This window comes from Apodemus sylvaticus, chromosome 5 (assembly GCF_947179515.1).
Source record: "Apodemus sylvaticus chromosome 5, mApoSyl1.1, whole genome shotgun sequence".
Classification (NCBI taxonomy): Eukaryota; Metazoa; Chordata; class Mammalia; order Rodentia; family Muridae; genus Apodemus; species Apodemus sylvaticus.
In genome coordinates, this window is record NC_067476.1 from 143,592,797 (window position 1) to 143,612,507 (window position 19,711).

The window sequence follows — 19,711 nt, forward strand, 5'->3', positions numbered from 1 at the left end:
CCAAATGCCAACCCTCCAGTGTCATGTCTCAGGTACTGTCCATCTTGTTTTTGGAAACAGCGCCTCTAATTGGCCTAGAGCTTACTGAGTAGGCCAAGTTGTTGGGCCCATGAGCTGGGAGAAGCCTGGAGCCTCCAGGTTATAGTTAGGTGCCACCACGCCATAGTCTGTTACTGCAAAACAACGAAAGGTGACTTTGGTGTTAAGCCAAGTAGATGAGGAAAGACAAGGAAGGGTATTTTAGGTACAGAGAACAGCAAAAACTAAGAGGTACATGAGAGGGAAGGACACTGGGGGACACAGGAAGTTCCTGGCTCTGCTAGTGGGCAGGGTTTGTGGGTAGAGCCTTGAAAGTCAAGAAAGCATGGGGCTGGGTTAAGGCTTGGGCATGGAGGCAGGGAGTGAGCACAGGTGTGGGTGCTGCCCAGCCCCCTCAGAAGCTCCCAAAGGACAAGGCAGACCTTGTTTGAATGTGAAAAATAGACCTTTATTTCAGTGTTCACGTGTGCTTTGAAAGCCTGTTTACAGCTCGCTTGGGACCTGAAGCTTGCATGGACAGAAAGAAACAGAACCGTGTGGGGACAGGGCAGATAACAGGCTCATGGTGCAATTCTCTGTGTAAAGCGGAACATGTTAAATACATCAGAGTGATCCTTCCCACGCTCTCCTCTGGGATTTCAGGGGACCCTGACCTCATCATCCAGAGACCCTCCCACCACTGCAGTCTTCCAGCTCGAGGGCCCAGCCACAGAGAGGTAGGAGTGGGCTAACTCGGGATGATGGCCTGGAGGCTCCCATGCTTTTCTGGAGACAAGTGCTATGTCTAGGATTGTTGGCTGAGGAGGAAGGGCTGGTGGAGGTGTGGCCCTGGTGGGTAGCGACCGACTTGGGCATTTAAGGCTCCTACTGTGAAATCTAGTTGAGGCACTGTGTGAGTAGCTTGTGGGTAGTTCTGTAACTACATCTGAGGAATCCAGCCACAGGTGAGAAGCAGGTCACCCTGGAGGACAGGTCTGGTGCTGATGTCTCCTTCCCAGAAGTGCACTGGGCCTGGGAGGCAGGCTTTAGAAGTACAGGGCCAGGAGACCCTGGAGATGAGCTTATCAGTCACTGCTCTGGTGAAGAAGGATCAAGCCCTGAAGAGGAGGCTAGAGTGTAGGCCTCCCTGGAGGCTTAAGCCCAGGTTCTGACTCCTGGTTCTCCTGCTTCCCTGCCCTTCCCTCACCTCCTCACCCTAACCGTGTCCTTCCAGACTCATCCCCAGATGGCCTCGCTGACACCCTCAGGTCAGAGCTGGTGTCACAAATGGAGTGCCTGATTCCAAATCAGACGGCACAGGCCCTGTTTCCAAGCTCAGCCACTGGCTCTGTAATGGCCTGCTTACTGGCCCAGGATAGCACCGGCAGCCTCAGGTTCTACCCTGAAGTTTCTCATGGACATTTAACAGGCTGGTGTCCCTGTGAGAGCTTAAAGTGCCTAGCACACAGAGTTCCAGTTCAGGGGGGGGGGGGCGGCGGGAAACTGTGGGCGGGGACAGCTGGGCTCGATTAGCCAGTGGGCTCACCATCTCGTTGTGCTTACGCTGAGGCTCTAAGACAGTTCAAACAATACAGAGATACACAGTGCTGGTGATGACTCTCCTCTTACCCTCGCCAGGGTACCCACTGTGTCGGCACAGAACATTCCTCAGAGCTAAGGGGACAGATGGGAAATAGATGGGGGAACAGGATGGGCCTGAAGTACATTGTCTTCTAAAGAGCCCCCAGGCAGCCACAGCAGCCTGAACAGGGTGAAGTTGTTCATTATCTCAGGATAAAGACCAGGTTGAGTTGAGGGTTGGCAAGTGGTGGGTTGAGTCTGGGTGAAGGGGTCCCTTAGGCGGGGCCGATGATGACGTTCCGGTAACCCTTCACCGACTTCAGCTTGTCACACTGGAAGTTCACCACCAGCTTGTGGAGGCCAATATCAGTCGGGAACAGGTCGACCCGCACCTTGACCGCATCTCCTGCTGGCACAGGATCCGAGCTGCAGAAGGAAAGAGGGGAGGTAAGGTGGCATGCCTGGTTGCTGTGTGTGTGTGTGTGTGTGTGTATGCACACACATGCACATGTATGCGTTCGAACAAGTTCACAGTTTGAGTGTGTATGAGACAGTATGTATATATGTTTGTGTATGTACAAGTATGTGTAGGTGTGAGCAAGGATGTTGCTAGTTGGGGGTGGGGCAAGCATATGTGGTGAGTAGATCTGCCCATGAGTACTGGCAGCAGGCTGGGAGCCATGCACATGCCCAGTGGCTATAGGAGAGACAACACATTGTGTGGACTGGGTGGATTTTGGGGGTTGTGCATGCTCTTGGTTTGTTCTGATCATATGAATTACACAGCACTAGAAAGAAAAGCAGCATGTGTTCCTACACATGCATGTGTAGATGTGAATGCCTGAGTGTGCATGTACACATAAGCACAAGTGAACATCCGGGTTCTGTGAGGATGTGTGGAGACACAGTGTCTGGTGTGTCCAGGTCAGGTGTGTGCTGATGGGGGAATGACATGCAGTTATCATGTTGTGGGCACTCTGGCTTGGGGTTTAGGGTGGGTGGGATTCAGGTGTGTAGATGAGATCACTGGGCTACCAACTGGCTGGGCTCAACAGCCTCACCTCCTGGCTCCAGCCCCAGCCTCCTCCTCCCCGAGACCTGGGCTCCCAGTACGTACACTTCCACAGACTTCTGCTCCTTGGTCAGGCCAGCCCCCTCCACAGTGAAGACGCAGTCATACAGGGGATCCGAAAGTGGGTTCTTCAGGGACACCTCAGCGACCAGTTTGCGGTTCTGCTTGGGCTCCCCCAGGATCTGGAAGGGTGCAAGGTGAAGGTTAGGGCAGGGAGCCAGGCTGGATGCCTACAGAGTTTCTCCAGTGTTTGCAAAATGAAGTTCTCCCAACACTGCCATCCCTAGGACGCAGCTTGGTGCCTCAGTTTCCCATCTGCAAACCACCATGGCAGATACTCCCCAGGTCTTTACATAGAACTTCACTGAGGCTCCACATGACCCTCAGGGTGCATGAAGGGTCTCCTGTGTCCCAGGGTCCAAAACTGGTCCGTCAGGACTGGAGCTAAGATGACTCTATTCTTCTCTGCTGTGTGATGTTGGGGAAAGCTGAGCCTTTCTGAGCCCTGGTTTGCTGGAAAGCTGCCAGTTCTTCAGGACAGATAAGCTAAGGTCTGTAGACTCCGGCCCATGACCACAAGGTACTCTAGAGCAACTGGTGCTGGGGCTTGGGGGAGCCCCAGAAGAGGGCTAGGAGGAAGACGGTGATGATGGTACAGTTGGCTTTCACCAAGCCTCCAAGCAGGCAGCATAAGGCCCTAGCTGCTTTCTGTGGACATACTGTGAGTTGCATTCTCACAGTATTCCCAAAGTGACCTGATCCCACAGAGGAGTGAACTGGGGGACCAGAAGGGTGAATTAGCATCTTCAGTGCCACCCAGATACAAGCCTGGGCCACCAGGATTGCCAGCCTTCTTTGGCTGCAGCAATATCACAAAGGTGGTACCTAGGACCCAGACCCAGACAACCACACCCTCCACCGCAGGCTCTAGTAGCCTTTCCCTGTGGCTTCAAGCTCTACATTCTCTTATCTTTATGATGCCTGCCTTCTACAAGGGCCCAGAGGCACAGAAAGGTTCCAGGCTTCAGAGAAGCAGGTATGTAAATGGGAATGCTGTCCAGGGGTGGGAGGTGAGGGCAGGGGTGGGGTGGGGGCGGGGCATCTGCTCCTCACCCGGATCTTGATTTCGGGATTCTCCAGGTAGAGATCTCTCTCGGCCAGCAGGTAGCTGTTGGCAGCAGGCTCGACAAGGAGACCCCGCACCTTGATGAGGTTTGACTCCGTCAGGCACCCACTGTACTTCTCGTAGAGGATGCGAAGGGGGATGCTGTTCTCTGCAAGGAGGGAGGGGGAGGGGTGTGTGACACGTGAGGGCTGGATGCGACCAGCTGCTGAGATGACAGACATGCACCACCACAGCTGGATAGAACCCAGAGCCTCACGGGCGCAGGCCTAGCTGTCACTCTCTCCTGCAAACTGGGTTTCCAGTTTGCAAAGCTTCCTTCTAGCTGGTGACCGGGCAGGTCTCTGCCTTCTAGGACCTATCAATAGTACCTGGGCAATAGGAATGCTTGGGGCACTGGGGAGGGTCTCCTATGTGGAGCAGGGGGAGGCACTGTCTTCTGGAGAAGGAAGGCAGCTGACTGCCAGACACCACGCCTCTCCCAATGCCTCCCATTTTACCCACTTGACAACCCAAATGGCTTTGCTTACGATCACTCAGCTTGCAGACAAGAAAGCGGAAGTTTGGGCAAGTACACTGATATTGCCTGCCACACATTATCCCACAGTGGGACATGCCACCCAGGCCTCTGAATCATATCGGCAGTGCCACCTACCCTCTGAGAGCAAGCTCACTCACCACTGGACCACACAGCCTGGACCTATTTGAAGTGTGGGCTTAATCTCATTTTTCTGTGACAAGAAAATGGAGGCCTAAGGGCAGCCGGGGTGGGGTTTGTGGGGTTGTGGGAAACAGAACAGTTTGGAGAAAGGAGGCAGGAGCTGGTGTCTACTGGCTTGCACCTCCCATCCTGTCTCCTCATTCACTGAGACCCTGGGCAAGTCCCTTTTGCTCCTGGATTCCCTGGGAAGCAAGAGTTCTGCAGGGATGTTCTCTAAGCTCATTGGTACTGAGCAGCTAGCACTCTGACAGCAGAGGCCTCCCCTTCCCTTGCTAGACCAGCATTTATAGCCTGAGTGGAATGGTTTTCACATCTCAGTAGGGTCTTCATACTTGTGTGGTATCTTTCTACAACCTGCTTTATATTTTTAATTCTATCATCAGCATCATCCCCACAACCACCACCACCTCCATCTTTTGCAAAGAGAAGATGATTTTTCATCATTATCTGTAGCAAACCAACACCACAATAAATACAAATATAAACCAACAAAGTCCTGCTTGCTACCCTCTGTCAGAACATTCATGCCACAGGGGTTATAGCTAACTGATAATGAGGTGACTCACAAGGGCTGGGGAGCCAAAGGAAAATTAGTACCACTCTGCCCTGCCACATGGGGACCACTGCTCAGGTCTGACAAAACTGAGGGGGTGGGGGGCGGGGACAGCGGCCCCAGCAGTCCATCGTCGGCCCCAGCAGACAGTGGGCACAGCCTGTAGAAAGCTGGGCAGTGGGTGGCCTTCCAGTTGCATCAACGCAAGAAGGACCTGCTCCAGTCCGATGATGTGTCCTTGAGGACTAAAGACTGCAATGACCAGCCCCACCCTGGGGGCAAAAGAGAAAGAGGAAACTCTGCACACTAGGAGGTGTGGCCATGACTGCTGGCTTTGCCAGAAGGCCAGGCCAGGCCAGGCCAGGTCCTGGAGAGCCACTCGATATTCACGGGTCAGTCACCAGGCCTTGGCCTTGGGCCAAATGCTGGCTGGGAGGAGAAACTGCATGTGGTCAGCCTCAGTCTTCCCTTGGACATTATGCCCTGTTCTAGAAGGGTCCCTGGGGATGGTCACTGAACTGCACTGACAGCTTTCCTGACCTCCTGGGGGCTGAGGGAGGAGGGAGAGAGCACGGGTAGAGGAAGGGAGCATCTGGACTCCATTCAGCTGTTCCCCGCCCGGCTTCCTGTCCATTAGCACATGGAAGTCCCCAGACCGTATCATCAAAGAGCAAGAAGCTCTGGGGAAAAGAATCGGTCTCAGGTTGACCTTGGCTCTGGAAGTCCCAAGAGGCCGTAATGGACTCACTGTGCCTTCCAGTCAGAGCCCGGCACACGGAGCCCCTGGTCTGTCCTCCCTGCTTCCTATGCTGTCCCTCTGGCTTTTAGGCTGGCGGGGCACTGTCGACTGAACTGTGGGCCTGGCTGGAGCTCCTGCAACACAATGCGGGTGCTCTGGTGGCATCTGTAAGGCAGAGGTGACTCCTGCGAGTGAGGTGACCACCTGCCAGAGGTGACCAGCTGCGAGTAAGGCACCTGGTATTCAGGGCGTGTCCCACGTGTATCTCGAAGCGCATTGCTTTCCTCTGGATAGCTCATGAAAGGCTCAAGTGAGTGGTATCAGCTGGAGGGACCGGCCTTTGTACTAATGGGGGTCTGTGGCCTGTATGGGAAACCACAACTGTGTTGTCCAGGGTGACAGCAGCAGGTGGTGACAACCAGAATATGGACATCCAGGCTAGCACATGTATCCATGGCAAGAACCCCTGCCCCTATTCTTGGGATCCAGACACAGAGGATCAGTTGGGTCCTTCCATCAGGTGGTGGGAGGCCCTGAGCTGACAGTACCACGTGTCACCACAGTGACCCAGCCTCCGTCTCTCCAGATCTCACATGGAAGCAGACAGCACCAGGCACAGTGACTCCACATCTGCTCTGAGCTGTCCCCAGAGCTGCCCATCAGGTGAGCAGGCGGGTGAGCTGCCTCCTGTGATGGGCAGGGTCACCTTGCCAGCCTGTGCACGGTGCACTGTGAAGGCAGCAGAAGCAAAAGCCACGTGAGTCCAGCTGCCTTCAGAATGCATCTTGCAAGAGTGTCAGGGCTGGGACCCAGGCCTGGGGCTAAGGGGATTTGCCAGGCCTGTGAGAGAAGCGTCAAGAGGCAGCCCTGGACACAGATCTGTCTACTCAGAAAATCCAGGTTGAGCCAGAGCTGGGTGGAGGGCCTGGGGTGGGAGCAGGGAGAGAGCCAGCTTGGGCATTCTCCTCGTCTAGGAAGGTCACACCGGCTCTCCAGTACTGAGCGTTGACGGTACAGAAGCTCACACGATCCACGCTGGCCAATGCTGACCCTCGTGAGCCCAACGGACAGGGACTCGGAGGTAGCCGGATGGCTTCACCCAGTGGCCAGGGTGAGTGATGCTCACACCAGGTCCAGTCCCTCTGCCTTCCCCAGAAGGGAGATATGGATGGGCTATGGAGCTGGACTGTGTCCTGGCTCTGTGCTAACTCAGTGTGTGACCTTGGGGCCCTGAACACTGAACTGTAGAAGAACACTGAGGAGAGAAGTGGCCGTGACAGAGAGCACAGGGATGGGAGAGCCAGCGAACTCATGGGAAGGTGCCATGAGACAAGACAGGCTCAAATCCATCCCCTCACGTACTAGCTGCACAACTCTGATGGGAGAGTGACTTGACTACTCTGTGCCTCTGTCTCCACATCTGGAAAATGGGTGCAGTGATGGACTCTACCCCTTACCCCCCAACACACACACCTTTTTTCTCTTTTTTCTTTTTGAGACAGGGTCTTACTATATAACCTAAACTGGCTTCACACTTTTCAGTCTTCTGCCTCAGACATCCCGTTCCTGCCCCCCCCTCAAAGAACTGGGATTATAGGTGTGGTTTATTATGCCAGCTCCCACTTCTCTCTCAGCTTTAAGAATTAAGCCTGCTAGCCGGGTGTGGTGGCACACGCCTGTAATCCCAGCACTTGGGAGGCAAAGACAGGCGGATTTCTGAGTTCAAGGCCAGCCTGGTGTACAGAGTGAGTTCCAGGACAGCCAGGACTACACAGAGAAATCCTGTCTCAAAAAAAAAAAAAAAAAAAAAGAATTAAGCATGCTGTGAGGCCAGAGAGACAGCTCAGCCAGTAAAGGGCTTGCCTTATAAGCATAAGAATGCAAATTCTATAGGACACAAAAATCCAGGCTTGTAATAGTAGTACTGGGAGGTGGGGACAGCCAGAACTCCAGGCTGTCTGAAGAGTTCTAGGCCAGCAAAAGACCCTATCATATGCAAATAAATAAATAAATAAATAAATAAATGGTGGATTGTACCTGAGGGATGACACTCATGGTTGCTTTCACACACACACACACACACACACACACACACACACAGAGCTTGGCACTGGTGAAGTCTGGAAGGTAAGAAGCACACGTGAAACACTGGATGTTCCAGACAAGCAGAACCTTACCAGAGTAGGGATCCAGGGTCAGGTTGATGTCCTCAGTGCCGCACTCGGGCCCCAGTACCCCGTTGTAGCTGACAGTGCGGGCACAGAGCAGGAGGCGGCACTCACGGGTCTCCGAGGTATCATTGCCGATGTGGGCAAACACGTCAAAGTCGTTGCCCATGCTCATGCTGTCTCCCACTCGGATCCGCATGGCTACCCCCGTCTCCTCTTTCTCTGCCAGCTTGTTCAGGTGGTTGGCCCGGGTGAAGACTTCCCTCTCCTCGGGCGACCCTGTGCAGTAGAAAAGAGAACTCTGATCATGTCCGCAACAAGGATCAATGGGCGAGTGTTGGGACGGAACAAGCTGGCTTTTCAGAGTCCTGGTGACTCAGAGCACCCCCAAGGGAACCCCTTCTCCACACCTCTGTGTAGGAGGAGGAAGGTGCGTGCTACTCTCACGGACGAACCCCTTTAGAACCCCCAAGATCCAGCCTTAAATGACCCCTGCCCCAAGAAAGCGTTTCCTACCAGCCCCACCCTGGTGGTTTTCTGTTTATGTGTTTACCCCCAACCCCAGAAGCTCAAGAGTCAAGGTCCTGCCTCTGACACTCCCCATCAGTAACGTAACGTAACACACACTCGGACATTATCAACCTTCCTCTCCAGACGCGCATCTCTCCTAGGAAAGCCTTGTGCTTTCCAGGTTGACTGAGAACAAATTGATGAAAAAGCAAGGCTTACAAGGCAGGGTGACAAGGACGGTGGCATGGCTCTGTCAGTGCCTGGTCTGAAAGTACGAGGACCCAACCTCACATCCCAAGCACCCATGTAAAAGCCAGGCACGATAGTGCATGTCTGTAACAGGGCTAGCTAGTCAGTTTAGCCAACTGGTGAGCTCTGGGCTCAGTGAGAGCCTCTGACTCAGAGAATAAGATGAGGGTGGCAAGATGCTCAGAGGTTAAGAGGACTTCCTGTCCTCCCAGGGGACTTGGTTCAGTTCCCAGCACCCATATCAGTCAGCCCATAACTGTCTGTAACTCCGGTTCCAGGGGCTCCAGCACTAACTTCTGGACTCCTTGGGCACACACACACACACACACACACACACACACACATCACCTCTGGCCTCCAAATGCATGCACGTATCCAAATGGACACATACATACTATTTCTCTCTCCAAATCAAATTACATAATATGTTTATATTACTTATCTAAACATATTTAATATATTTATTATATGTATATAAACATATAAAATATATTTGTAATATATATAATATATTTATATAAATATATTTCATCACTGTAGCTGTCCCAGACAGGAGCAACTGTCACATAGACTGTCCCCAGCACTAGAACTTGCTCCACAAAGGGACAAGTGTTACTATGCCTTCTAGAACTTTCTATAACATGTATATATATACATATATGTGTGTGTGTGTGTGTGTGTGTGTTTGTGTGTATGTATAATTTGATCTGGAGAGACAGAGAAATAGATCTATAAAGGACCTCACTATGTTAGTCTTGAACACGATTCCCCTGTCTTAGCTCCCCACATAGCTGAGATTACAGGCATGCACCCTGGTGTCCAGCTCAGGCAGAATCTTTTTGTTGAATGATATTCTAAACAAATCACCCTTTACTATTCTATCCCGATATCTACACTTGCTTTTGAGGACTTTCTTAAACTACAATATAATCCATGGGTCACTGACACATATACGATGTCAAAAGTAGCACATCCACAGCCTGGTGGGCTGGCACAACTAGGTGCTTATTGGCAAGGCTCCATCAGAGGCTCCGGGGGCGTAGGCACCTACCCTCTGGGTACTTGTAGGTGTAGGTGATGTCCTCCCGGTCATCACGGCCCACACTTTTAGTGCTGATCTTCTGCCCCACGACCAAGGAATGGTTGATGGATTTGAGCACAGACCCATCTTCCTGCCGGATCCAGTCCACCACATCAGCATTGACCTCGGCGAACACGAAGGGGGCATCATACTTGGTGCTCAAGTCCCCCTCCTTGATGGCCCGCACTGAGACTGGGCCACAACAATATGTCCCTGTTTGGGGTAAAAGGGAGAGATGAATGGAGCTACACACACACACGTGTGTGTGTGTGTGTGTGTGTGTGTGTGTGTGTGTGTGTGTGTATGTGTGAGAGAGAGAGCAGACACCTCCCAGGATTAGACCACATGCATAAAAGCTCTCAGACCAGATAACTCTTTAACCAGGGAAGCTGTTCCCAGAAGGCATCTGGATGAGGAACTGGATATTGACATTCAATTTATGTTCAGCCTTCCATTAGCTGTGTGACTTTGGACAAGTCAGACGCTTCTCCAAGCTGCCTTTTACTGTGGGGTCATATCTGCAAAGTTCTTTGTATAAAGTCTTTCATAAGTCAAACAGAAATGTACCCCAGGTGTCTTAAGAACACCAGGAGGCCAGGTCCTGCTCCCACCGACTGAGCATGCTGAGCAGATATCAGGGCCTGTCACAGCCTGCCACAGCCTGGCCTCCCCTCAGCCAGTGCTGATGTGAGATCTGGGATTGCGAAGGTTAAGCTGCCTGACTCTGTCCAGCCACTCCTACAGTGATGGGGCTGGAGATGGGTGAGGACATTCTGGCACATCCTGAGATGGGACATGGAAACTGAAGTCACAGGAGTGTCACACTGGGATACGGACAAGTCTACACTCGTCACCAACTCCACAGTCCCTGTCCCACTTCCAACAGAACCTAAGGGTCCAGTGACTTCAGATGAATGGAGATGACATCTTTAACTTACTGTGCTGTGGCAGCTTGTCCTCTGATGACAAGGTGACAAAGCATAGGAGTACTTAGAGCTGCCACCAGTGAGAACCAGAGACATTTCATCTCTATAGCGGTCCTAGATAGGAAGAGCTGACACACAGGCTGTCCCCAGAACTAGAACTTGCTCCACAAAGGGACAAGTGTTTTTTTTTTTTTTGTTGTTTTGTTTTGTTTTGATTTTTTTGTTTTTTTCTGGAACTTTCTATAACTTCGAGGTTCCTTGTATCCCTATCTGTGCATTTAATTTTTTTTTGAGAGGGTTGTCCGTGGGCTTTCTCAGACCTTGCCTTGCTATCTGTCTGTCTGTCTGAAACATACAAACATCTCATTTGTAATTGCTGGCAGCAGTGCGTAGGTGACAATACTATTTTGGGAGAGGGTGAAGAGATGCTTTCTCTTTGGACTTGTTCACAGCTTCCCTAAAGAAGTACTCTAGGAACACACAGACCAAGGGCTGCCACTCCACTGCTGGCCTCCCTCAGTCTCTCAGCCCCACCCAGTCACAGCTTCCCAACCCCTAGGGCGTGCAGTCCCCTCCCACCTTCGCTCTTCTCCTGCGGTGTGGGGTCAATGGCCTGCCACCCCTCATAACCCGGCTGTAGGTCTGGCCTGGTCATCCAGGACTCCACCCAACAGTGGAAGTTCCTAGTAGGGGACAGAGGCAAAACACAGTTTTTTTTTCTGTCATTTCCCACAAATCCAACTCACCATAGGAGACCAGGAAATCCCGAGCCCACCTCCCTAGCCTCCCCTGGAGCAGTCTCAGCAGCAGCCTCTTTAGTGGGGACTCATCCTCTCATCCTCTGACCTTCCGCCATCTCTGAGCTCTTCGGCACCTCCAGGTCTCCCTGGCTAACCTCTCAATTCCTCGATTCTGGCTACTTTCCTGCCCTCAGGCCCTGCCTGGTCCAGGCCTCCTCTCTACCCACCTGAACCCTCCCAGCCCCAGCTCCTGCTCCAGTTCTGGTCTGTGGGATTGGCTCAATCCTTTCCCTCTCTGAAGCTGAGAGTAGTCCCGAAAGCCGGGACCCCAACTCGAATTCCAGACTCCCCCCACACCCCCAGTTCCTCCTGCCATCCCTTCTAGGGCTGTCTGTCTGTGGTGGGCTTCCCACCTCTCTGTTTCCACCCAGCTTTCTCTAGCCCAGTTCTTCTGCCTGTTCCTCTGCTCAACAGTCGAGGCCCAGTTCAACCATGGCTAATTCCAAGAGGCTTCCGGTTCCGGCCCCACCCCCACCCCCACCCCAAGCCTCCCGGGGGCAGGGGGGGGGCACTCACCAGATCATCTCACTCTTGTTACTCTCCAGCTCCCCGTACTCATTGCGGAAGTATTCGATGAGCAGGTTGCTGTTCTGGTCGTGGGCGGAGTTGTAGTTGGTCACCACTCTGGTAGGGATGCCAAGACACCGCAGCACTGTGGACATGGGGAGGATAAAGACGAGTCCACATTGTTGCCGAGGCTCTGGACAAAGCTGCCCTGACCAGGCCTCCATAGGCTCATCCACAGCCCAGGGGACAATGGGCCCACTGTCCAGGTGTGGAGTTAGGGAGCTGTCTCTCTTGGCCTGCAATGGTGCCTCCCTGGCTGGTCATCCTGTGCCCACTATGCTCCTTCCTGGTCATCCTCATTGGCCCCCATAGCACCATGGTCCCCACAGACCTCAAAGGGAGACTCTGTCGTGGCCCCTGATCTCTGATCACCTTGCACACTTCACTCTGGGGTACACTGACCTCAGCACCCCTCTAGCCTGCAAGCCCCGAGAGCAAAGGGCAGGAGCGTAGCAAGGCGCTGAGCATCCTGGGAAGACTGCAAGCTCAATATACAAAGAGCAGGGCAGGAATCCTGAGTGCCTCTCACCCCCTACTTTAATGTGGTTGGGTCTTATGTAACCCTGTCGGCCTCGCTGTGTAGTCAAGGGTGACCTGGAAGGCTTGATTATGAGCTTCTGTTCTTGATCCTCTGTCTCCATTTCTGAGGTGGTGGTGGGGGAGACACTATAAGGCCTACTTCCGTGGTGGTGGTGGTGGGGTGCTCAAACCCAGGACCATGAATATGCTAAAGACGCCCTCTATCAACCGAGCTCCAGCCCCTGCTCTTTTGTTTCTTTGTTTCTTTGCGAGGGCCTGGGGCCCACTTAGCACACTGGGTAACCAACCCTTAGACACACTCAGCCCTTACCATAAATGGGATAGACTCTTAGGGTGGGGAAAAAAGAAACTAAGTATCTAAAAGATGAAACCAAACAAAAAGGCCATAGCATGCGCAAGCCGTGGGACTCCCGCTTTTTCCTTTCCCTTTTGATTGACTTTGAATCTTTGCAGGGGGCAGGGGATGTGGTCTTTGCCCTTTGCCCTATTCTGACCTGCTTCCCAGACGCCCTGGCTTCTGGCCAGGAGATGCAGGAGGTGCCCTGAGGGGGAGAGGGAGCAGTGACCTGCTACCTATTGCCTGGTTCCGGCAGCCACCGCTGAAGCTGGTGTAAGCCCTACTCCTGACGCATTCAGCAGCGTGCCTCCGGGTACAGACAGGAGGCTCTGTGTTGCCTGTTTGCTGTCCCCAGGACAGGCCTGAGAAACCTTATCACCACAGTCTAAGAACGTGGGGCTTCCCCAGAGCGGTACATACCTGGTTCGGGGCCAGACTGTGCCCTGAACCAGCCGTTTGACCTTGGGCAAGTCACTTCCCTTCTGTGAGCTTTCATTTCCCACTAGGGAAGAGGAGCCTTTAATAGCAGCTTGCTAGGATGTGGTGACTCAGAGAAAGGCATGGGTGGGGGCAGGTTCATCTGCCCAGTGCCCAGAGCAGCGCTGGGAGTTACTGTGGGGCAGCCAGCAGGTCAGATGCCCTCCAAGGCAAACCTCAGTGTGGTTGGTGCTGCTGAGTGCCAGGCACTGAGAAAATGCCCGTGGTGCCACCAAGATGCCCTGGAACTCTGGATGCCCTGAGACTCCAGCCCAAGCCATTCTTAGGCTTACGCTCAGTGCCATTGTCCCAGGTCTCAGGGTTCCCTGTGATCAGTTTATCACTGCTGCCTCTGTTTCTCAGATGGAGAAACTGAGGCATGAAGACACTATCCCAAATCCATCTAGAAACTGGAAACAGGCTGAACGTTGCTTCCTAGTCTCCAGGACACACGGTATTCCAGTGGCAGGAACAGTATTGAAATCAGGTCTCCCTGTGTCCCCGCGGGCCTGCTGCATGCTGAGACTGGCCCAGACTGCCGAGCTGAGCTCACCTGTGCAAGCTACGGCCGCAAACACCCAGCACTGGCCATACTTCACTTGTTGACAGCCGTGTTCCTTCCAGCGCCGCAGAATGTCCACGCTGCCAATCCATGCCATGGGACTGATACCATCCCCATAATTGTTGTCCCAGCGGCCCAGAAGCACACCCTGGTCATCATTGCAGTTGACCTGTAATCAGCAGAGCATCATGGGAAACGAAGCCTATTGTGTGGATAAGGAGGAGTGCATACAGCAAGGGATCAAAGCCGGGCCATGCCTGGATGAAGGATTGTAGACACAGTATGAAATGTCGGGGATAACTGGGGGTGGAGCCAAGGGCTCAGGAGACAGAGGAAGGCCTTGCAGGGCCAACTGCTGAGAATACGATTCAGGAGCTGAACCTGCCCTGTGAATCCAGGGTCACTTCCAAGTGGCATGGTGTGATTTGAGTTTCACGAACACCCACACTGCCCCACACATCTCTGAAACACACATTAGTTTCAGAATAGGATCCAAATTCTGGTCTGGCCCCCTACATCCACTCAGCTCTTTCTGAACCCACCCACTCTCTAGCTTCTCCCCAGGACCTTAGCACAGGCTATCTCTTCCTTCCAGTCATCCTGGGAACCACCCCTGAGGGAGGACCCTCAGCCCCTCCCCGTGGTGGGACCCTGTGCTCAGACACTCACAAGCCCTGTTCCTACGGTGCGTGCATCTTGACTCGTAGTTGGACACTCATTTCTCATGTTTATTTCTGCTAACATTTGTCTCCGCTCACCTACCCACTAGCATAGCTTTGTGAGCTTTGGGATGACATGGGGTTTAGACCAAGCTCTACCCTAGCACCCAGGACATTAGTGGCTGTTGGTCAGTATTTGCTGGGTGAAAGGCTGCTTGAGTTCCCTGGGAGCCTCATTTGTGTAGAGCTTTTTAAACTGCTCTTCCGAGGCCTATCCTGTCCCAAGTCCTCGTCATCATCCCAGAAGGGAGTGGTCTGTCAGGGTTCCCTGTACTCACCATGCCGCTCACCACGCGGCCCACATAGATGGGACTGTTGCGGCGTGAGCAGTCCCGGCTACGGTCCTTCAGGAACTTGGGGTTCACATCCAAGAGCATCAGGCAGGTATCCAGGATCCCATCCTCAAACTGTGTCCAAGCAAACAACACAACAGGAAGCTGGAGTACCAGCCTCTTCAGGAAGCGGTCCTATACCCCCACCGCTGCAGGAACCCCACTCCATCTTGCTGGTTCTGGACACCCTCAGGATGCCAGCTGCTGGAGGCCTAGGAGGGAGCAGCGTGACATCTGGGGGGCATAAGTGTGAAGAGGGGAAAGGTCACGCCCACCCAGCACCTAAGGAGCCTCCTCCCTGCCTTTGCTCTTCATCTTGTGGTGCTGAACCTGACAGAGCCTTGTCCCGACATGTCCTTTCATGCTACAGAACAGTCCTCTGTCACTTGCTGTCACTCCGCATTGCCATCAGCCTGATGCTCAGTGATATTTACAACCAGGATGTTTCTTGTCTCACCCCTTAGGGTTCCTTTACCCACAGATCCCTTCTCAGGCAGGACACAAACTTGCCCACCTGTGTCTTCTTCCCACAGACCTAGCCTCTCCTATGAGAAACGCTTACTTGTTCTACTAAGCCCAGCTCAAGTGCTTCCAACCTCCAGAAGCCTTTCTGACCACTGTGGACAGTGAGGTTTCCTCTTTTTTAAGTCTTCACAAAGGAGAACCTAGAAGGTCTCACGACAGGGGTGAAACCCTGATTCTCAGATGAGAGGGCAAAGCCCTGGGAGCTGAGGTTGACTTGTGGTGAGGTTTATACGTCACGTCCGTCAGGGAGACATGGCTCATTTCCCACCCACAGCCAGACTGCCTGCACAGGGGAGGGCTCTCTGCTGCTGTGTTCCCTCACGAGGAAGCTGTGGTCAGCATGGCACTGACACACAGGAGGACTTCCCTACACCCAAGAAGGATTTCCCAGGTCTGAGCATCAGACACTGATCCGAAGGCTGTAGGAAGACAGCTTAAGATGGGCTCCTCCCTAGGAGACACTGACACACCAGAGGCCAGGGGCCATGTTTTCCCTACAGGATCGAGAGGTTTCCTGGAGGGTGGCTAATGGAGAAAGTGAGACCTGAGATTTGCAGAACCAGCCCTGGCTGGGAACGGGAAACAACAGGACAGATAGCAGCCAGCCATCTGAGTCCAACCCAGCCCAGATTTTACAGCCTTGCCCCGGCTGGTCTCCATTTGTAAGGAGCCGTGTCCTGATGATATTTATAACCTCCAGCCATGTATATGTCAGGCTTGTTTCTTACTGAGCAGTGGCTGATATGAACAGATGTCCCATGAACAGCAATATCAGCACCCCTGGAAATGCCTAGAGAGGGTACACCTCACCCCTAGCCAGATCTGCCCATCAAAAGCAAGGGGTGTGGCCTGGCCGCTTGTGCTTCCAGGACTCTTAGGAATGATTGACCCAGCAAGATCCTCACCCACCGACTGACACAGACTGAGCCCACACTGCACATCCTCTGAGGGTCATCACTGTCAAGGGGCCTTCACTGTCCCCTTCTCTGAGAACCCCAGCTGGCTTCATTGCCTCACAGGCTCTCCTCATCTTTTTTTCTACCCTGGGCCCAGGAGTGCAGCCTCTGCTGTGTGACCTTAGGCAACTCTTACCCCTCTCTGGGCCTGCAGCTACACAGTTACCCTGCATTCCTAACAGGATAGAATGGGTAACAACTCTGCCACCCACTCACATCTTGAAATCTTGGGTTTCCAGACATAGGCTAGCCTGTGCTCACCGTGAGGCACTGTCCTACCTGCCCAAAGTTCCAAGGAACACTCTTGATGAACTTGACAGAGCCCTGGTAGATGAAACCCTGCTGCGTAAGGACGTATTCCCGTCGCTCTGCCTCTGAATCTAGGTACACATCGTCCACTGTAGACAGAAGAAAGGAGTCTCAACTTGAGTGGGCACATTAGGAGCCCTGCAATGTGGACCTGGGAGCTAACTCCCCAGTCCAAGTCTCTCTCAATAGCAAAGCTAATTATCAGGTCACATCATTTGGAGACAAGGCTGTCATATATACACGTTCCCAGCATGCCCAGAGCTGGGCTGTAAGTAGAACACACGTGAATCTATATACTCTCCCATAAGCTCTATGTTAAAGACAGGGAAACTGAGGCTCAGAAATACTTCCAAATTGAAGAAACAGACGTCCAAATAAATGATGGGGGAGGGGCTGGACTAGGGAGTTCTTGGTCCTAATGTTCACTTGTTTTGTATTTGCTTTGCTTTGTTTTTCTGAGACATAGTTTCTCGGTGTAGGCATGGCTGTCCTAGAACAGGCTGACCTAGAACTCACAGAGATCTACCTGCCCCTGCCTCTGCCTCTGCCTCTGCACCCGGCTCTGATGTTTATTTTCAGTGTGATCTGGCCTCAGAGCCCCTCTTAGCACCTCTTGGAGTTTCCTAGAAGTGAAAGGGGTGGCAGACATGGGGTTCTGGGGACAGAACTCTAAGCCAGCTAGGACAGTGCACCACTCCCTGGGGAGAAGGCACCAGAGCCCCCACGGAAGGGTCACCACAGTCCTAAGGATGTGGAGCAAGGCCAGCTTTGGGGTCAGGGAGGCTCCTGAGACATGGCAGAGGTGGCAGCAGGATGGCAGCATAAGCTGAGGACACAGGTGGCAAAGCTTTGTCCCCGAGAAAATGTGGGCTACACCTGTGACTGGTGTGGGGGATACAGGCCCAGGGAGACTGAGGCTTGGCTTCATGACATCTGCATCATAGACAGGGAAACTGAGGCAGAGAGAGGAAACCCAGAGCCTCATGATGAGTCTGCTGAGCTGTTGGTCTGGGTGTCTGTTCTCTGTGAACTCCTCTCTCCATCAGAGAGAAAATTCAACTATGTATGGCTGATGTCTCAATATCACACAATGACATATTTACTTAAAAAACATTTTTTAAAGGACAGGGTCTCATGGATCCCAGGCTGACATCAAACTCCCTATGCAGATAAGGTGACCTTGCATTTCTTTTTCCTTTTTTCTTTCTTTCTTTCTTTTTTCTTTTTGTTGTTGTTGTTGTTGTTGTTTTTTTTTTTTTTTTTGAGACAGGGTTTCTCTGTGTAGCCCTGGCTGTCCTGGAACTCACTCTGTAGGCGAGGCTGGCCTCGAACTCAGAAATCCGCCTGCCTCTGCTTCCCAGTGCTGGGATTAAAGGCGTGCGCCACCACTGCCCAGAAACCTTGCATTTCTGATCCTTCTGCCTCTACCTCTTGAGTGCAGGGATTACAAGTATGCGCTACCCAGGGATCAAACCCAGGACTTCATATAAGCTAGGTTAGTACCCCACCAACCTAGGAGGTACATCCCAGCCCCCCCACTTTTTTCTTTAAAAGAAATTAAAATATCTTCACGGCGCCTAAAAGAATGTCAAATCCCAGTCCCTGCTGGACCCGCTGGAGAAAGAGTCCTGTGGCTGCTATGAGCTAAGGTTAGACCTTCAGAGACCTGTATAGTGTCCAGCAGCTCTGCACTGGTGAGTGCATTGGCACCCTGAGCACACTGCCCTCGGGCTCCAGAGCTGGGGCAGGTGTAGGAGGAGGGGTGGGGAGGGGGGAGGGAGGGGGAGGGTTATGGGGGGGAGATTAATTTTACAGTACTGAGTTCTGTGGAAGGAGAGAGAGAAAGAGAAAGCAAAGATCAGGATTACCACATGAAGTGTGGTTAGCACATGTGGTATTAGAAACACGGCTCTGATTTCTGGGAAAGTTGACTACACTGGGGACACAAAGCCATACCCACGCTGGTACTATCCTGTGGCCTTGGATCCAGGGCAGGGCAGAGGCTCCCATTTCCAGTCAGATCATCCCTTTCCCATCCATCCTGAACATTCCCCCCACTGCAGCTGTCCCCGCCCGAGCCCAAGTTCCTGCCTCCCCCAGGCCTTGCAGTGTGGGTCATCTTAGTCATTCATTGTACTGCTTGCCTGGGACCCACTCCAATCCTCAGGGCAGGGTAAGACTGAGCCAAAGGACAGGGGACATCCCCAGGAGCTGCCCTCTCCCTGTCCTGAACTCTAAAACCCTGTGGGTTGGCAAGGGTTCTTGCTTCACCCAAACAAACTGCAATTTGTCTCAGCAAAGCCACTGCTGTTCCAAACAATGCCTGCACCGTGTGCTCTGCGAGATGCCTCACAGGTCACTGGGGATGACCTCAGGTTGTTAATGGGGCACTGGGCAGATGCTGCTCATGTGGGCAACGTGCAAGGCATTTGGAGTCTTGGAAAGGCTGGGCAGCTGTGTTCAGAGCATTGGGTATAGATCTGAAGATAACTGCAGGAGAAACCAGCCGTTAGCCGATTGGTTATAGTCCTTCTGTGGCTCTGTTGGTTTCGGTGCTGGTGATTGAACCCAGACCTTCAAGCATGTGAAACAAACACTAACCACTGGGCTCCCTGTCCAGTCTGCAGTCTGTGGTTTTTTTTTTTTTTTTTTTTTACTTTTTTTGAGACAGGGTTGCCCAGTTGCCCAGTCTGGCCTTGAATGCACAATCCTCCTGCCTCAGCCTTCAAGTATTAGGATTATAGGTCAGCAATACGAGGCCTGGCCTTTCACGTTTGCTAGCGGCCATCTAGGAAATAGCAATTTTCAAGAGCGATGGACCAGTTTCTCCAGGTGTATATGGACAG

General features: G+C 52.8%; 1 protein-coding gene across 1 annotated transcript in view; it reads right to left on the reverse strand.

The window, feature by feature from the left end:
- Nucleotides 1-462: 462 nt before the first annotated feature.
- The window catches only part of Tgm2 (transglutaminase 2), a 28,472-nt gene continuing 9,223 nt past the window's right edge, over nucleotides 463-19,711 (reverse strand). The window contains exons 4-13 of the mRNA XM_052184150.1: nucleotides 16,836-16,954; nucleotides 15,022-15,150; nucleotides 14,016-14,193; nucleotides 12,058-12,193; nucleotides 11,321-11,424; nucleotides 9,786-10,028; nucleotides 7,985-8,254; nucleotides 3,785-3,945; nucleotides 2,717-2,853; nucleotides 463-2,025 (exon numbers count right to left, since the gene is read on the reverse strand). Of these exons, the coding sequence (XP_052040110.1) occupies nucleotides 1,875-2,025; nucleotides 2,717-2,853; nucleotides 3,785-3,945; nucleotides 7,985-8,254; nucleotides 9,786-10,028; nucleotides 11,321-11,424; nucleotides 12,058-12,193; nucleotides 14,016-14,193; nucleotides 15,022-15,150; nucleotides 16,836-16,954 (1,628 nt within the window). The 3' untranslated portion in view covers nucleotides 463-1,874. The remainder of the gene's footprint in view (nucleotides 2,026-2,716; nucleotides 2,854-3,784; nucleotides 3,946-7,984; nucleotides 8,255-9,785; nucleotides 10,029-11,320; nucleotides 11,425-12,057; nucleotides 12,194-14,015; nucleotides 14,194-15,021; nucleotides 15,151-16,835; nucleotides 16,955-19,711) is intronic.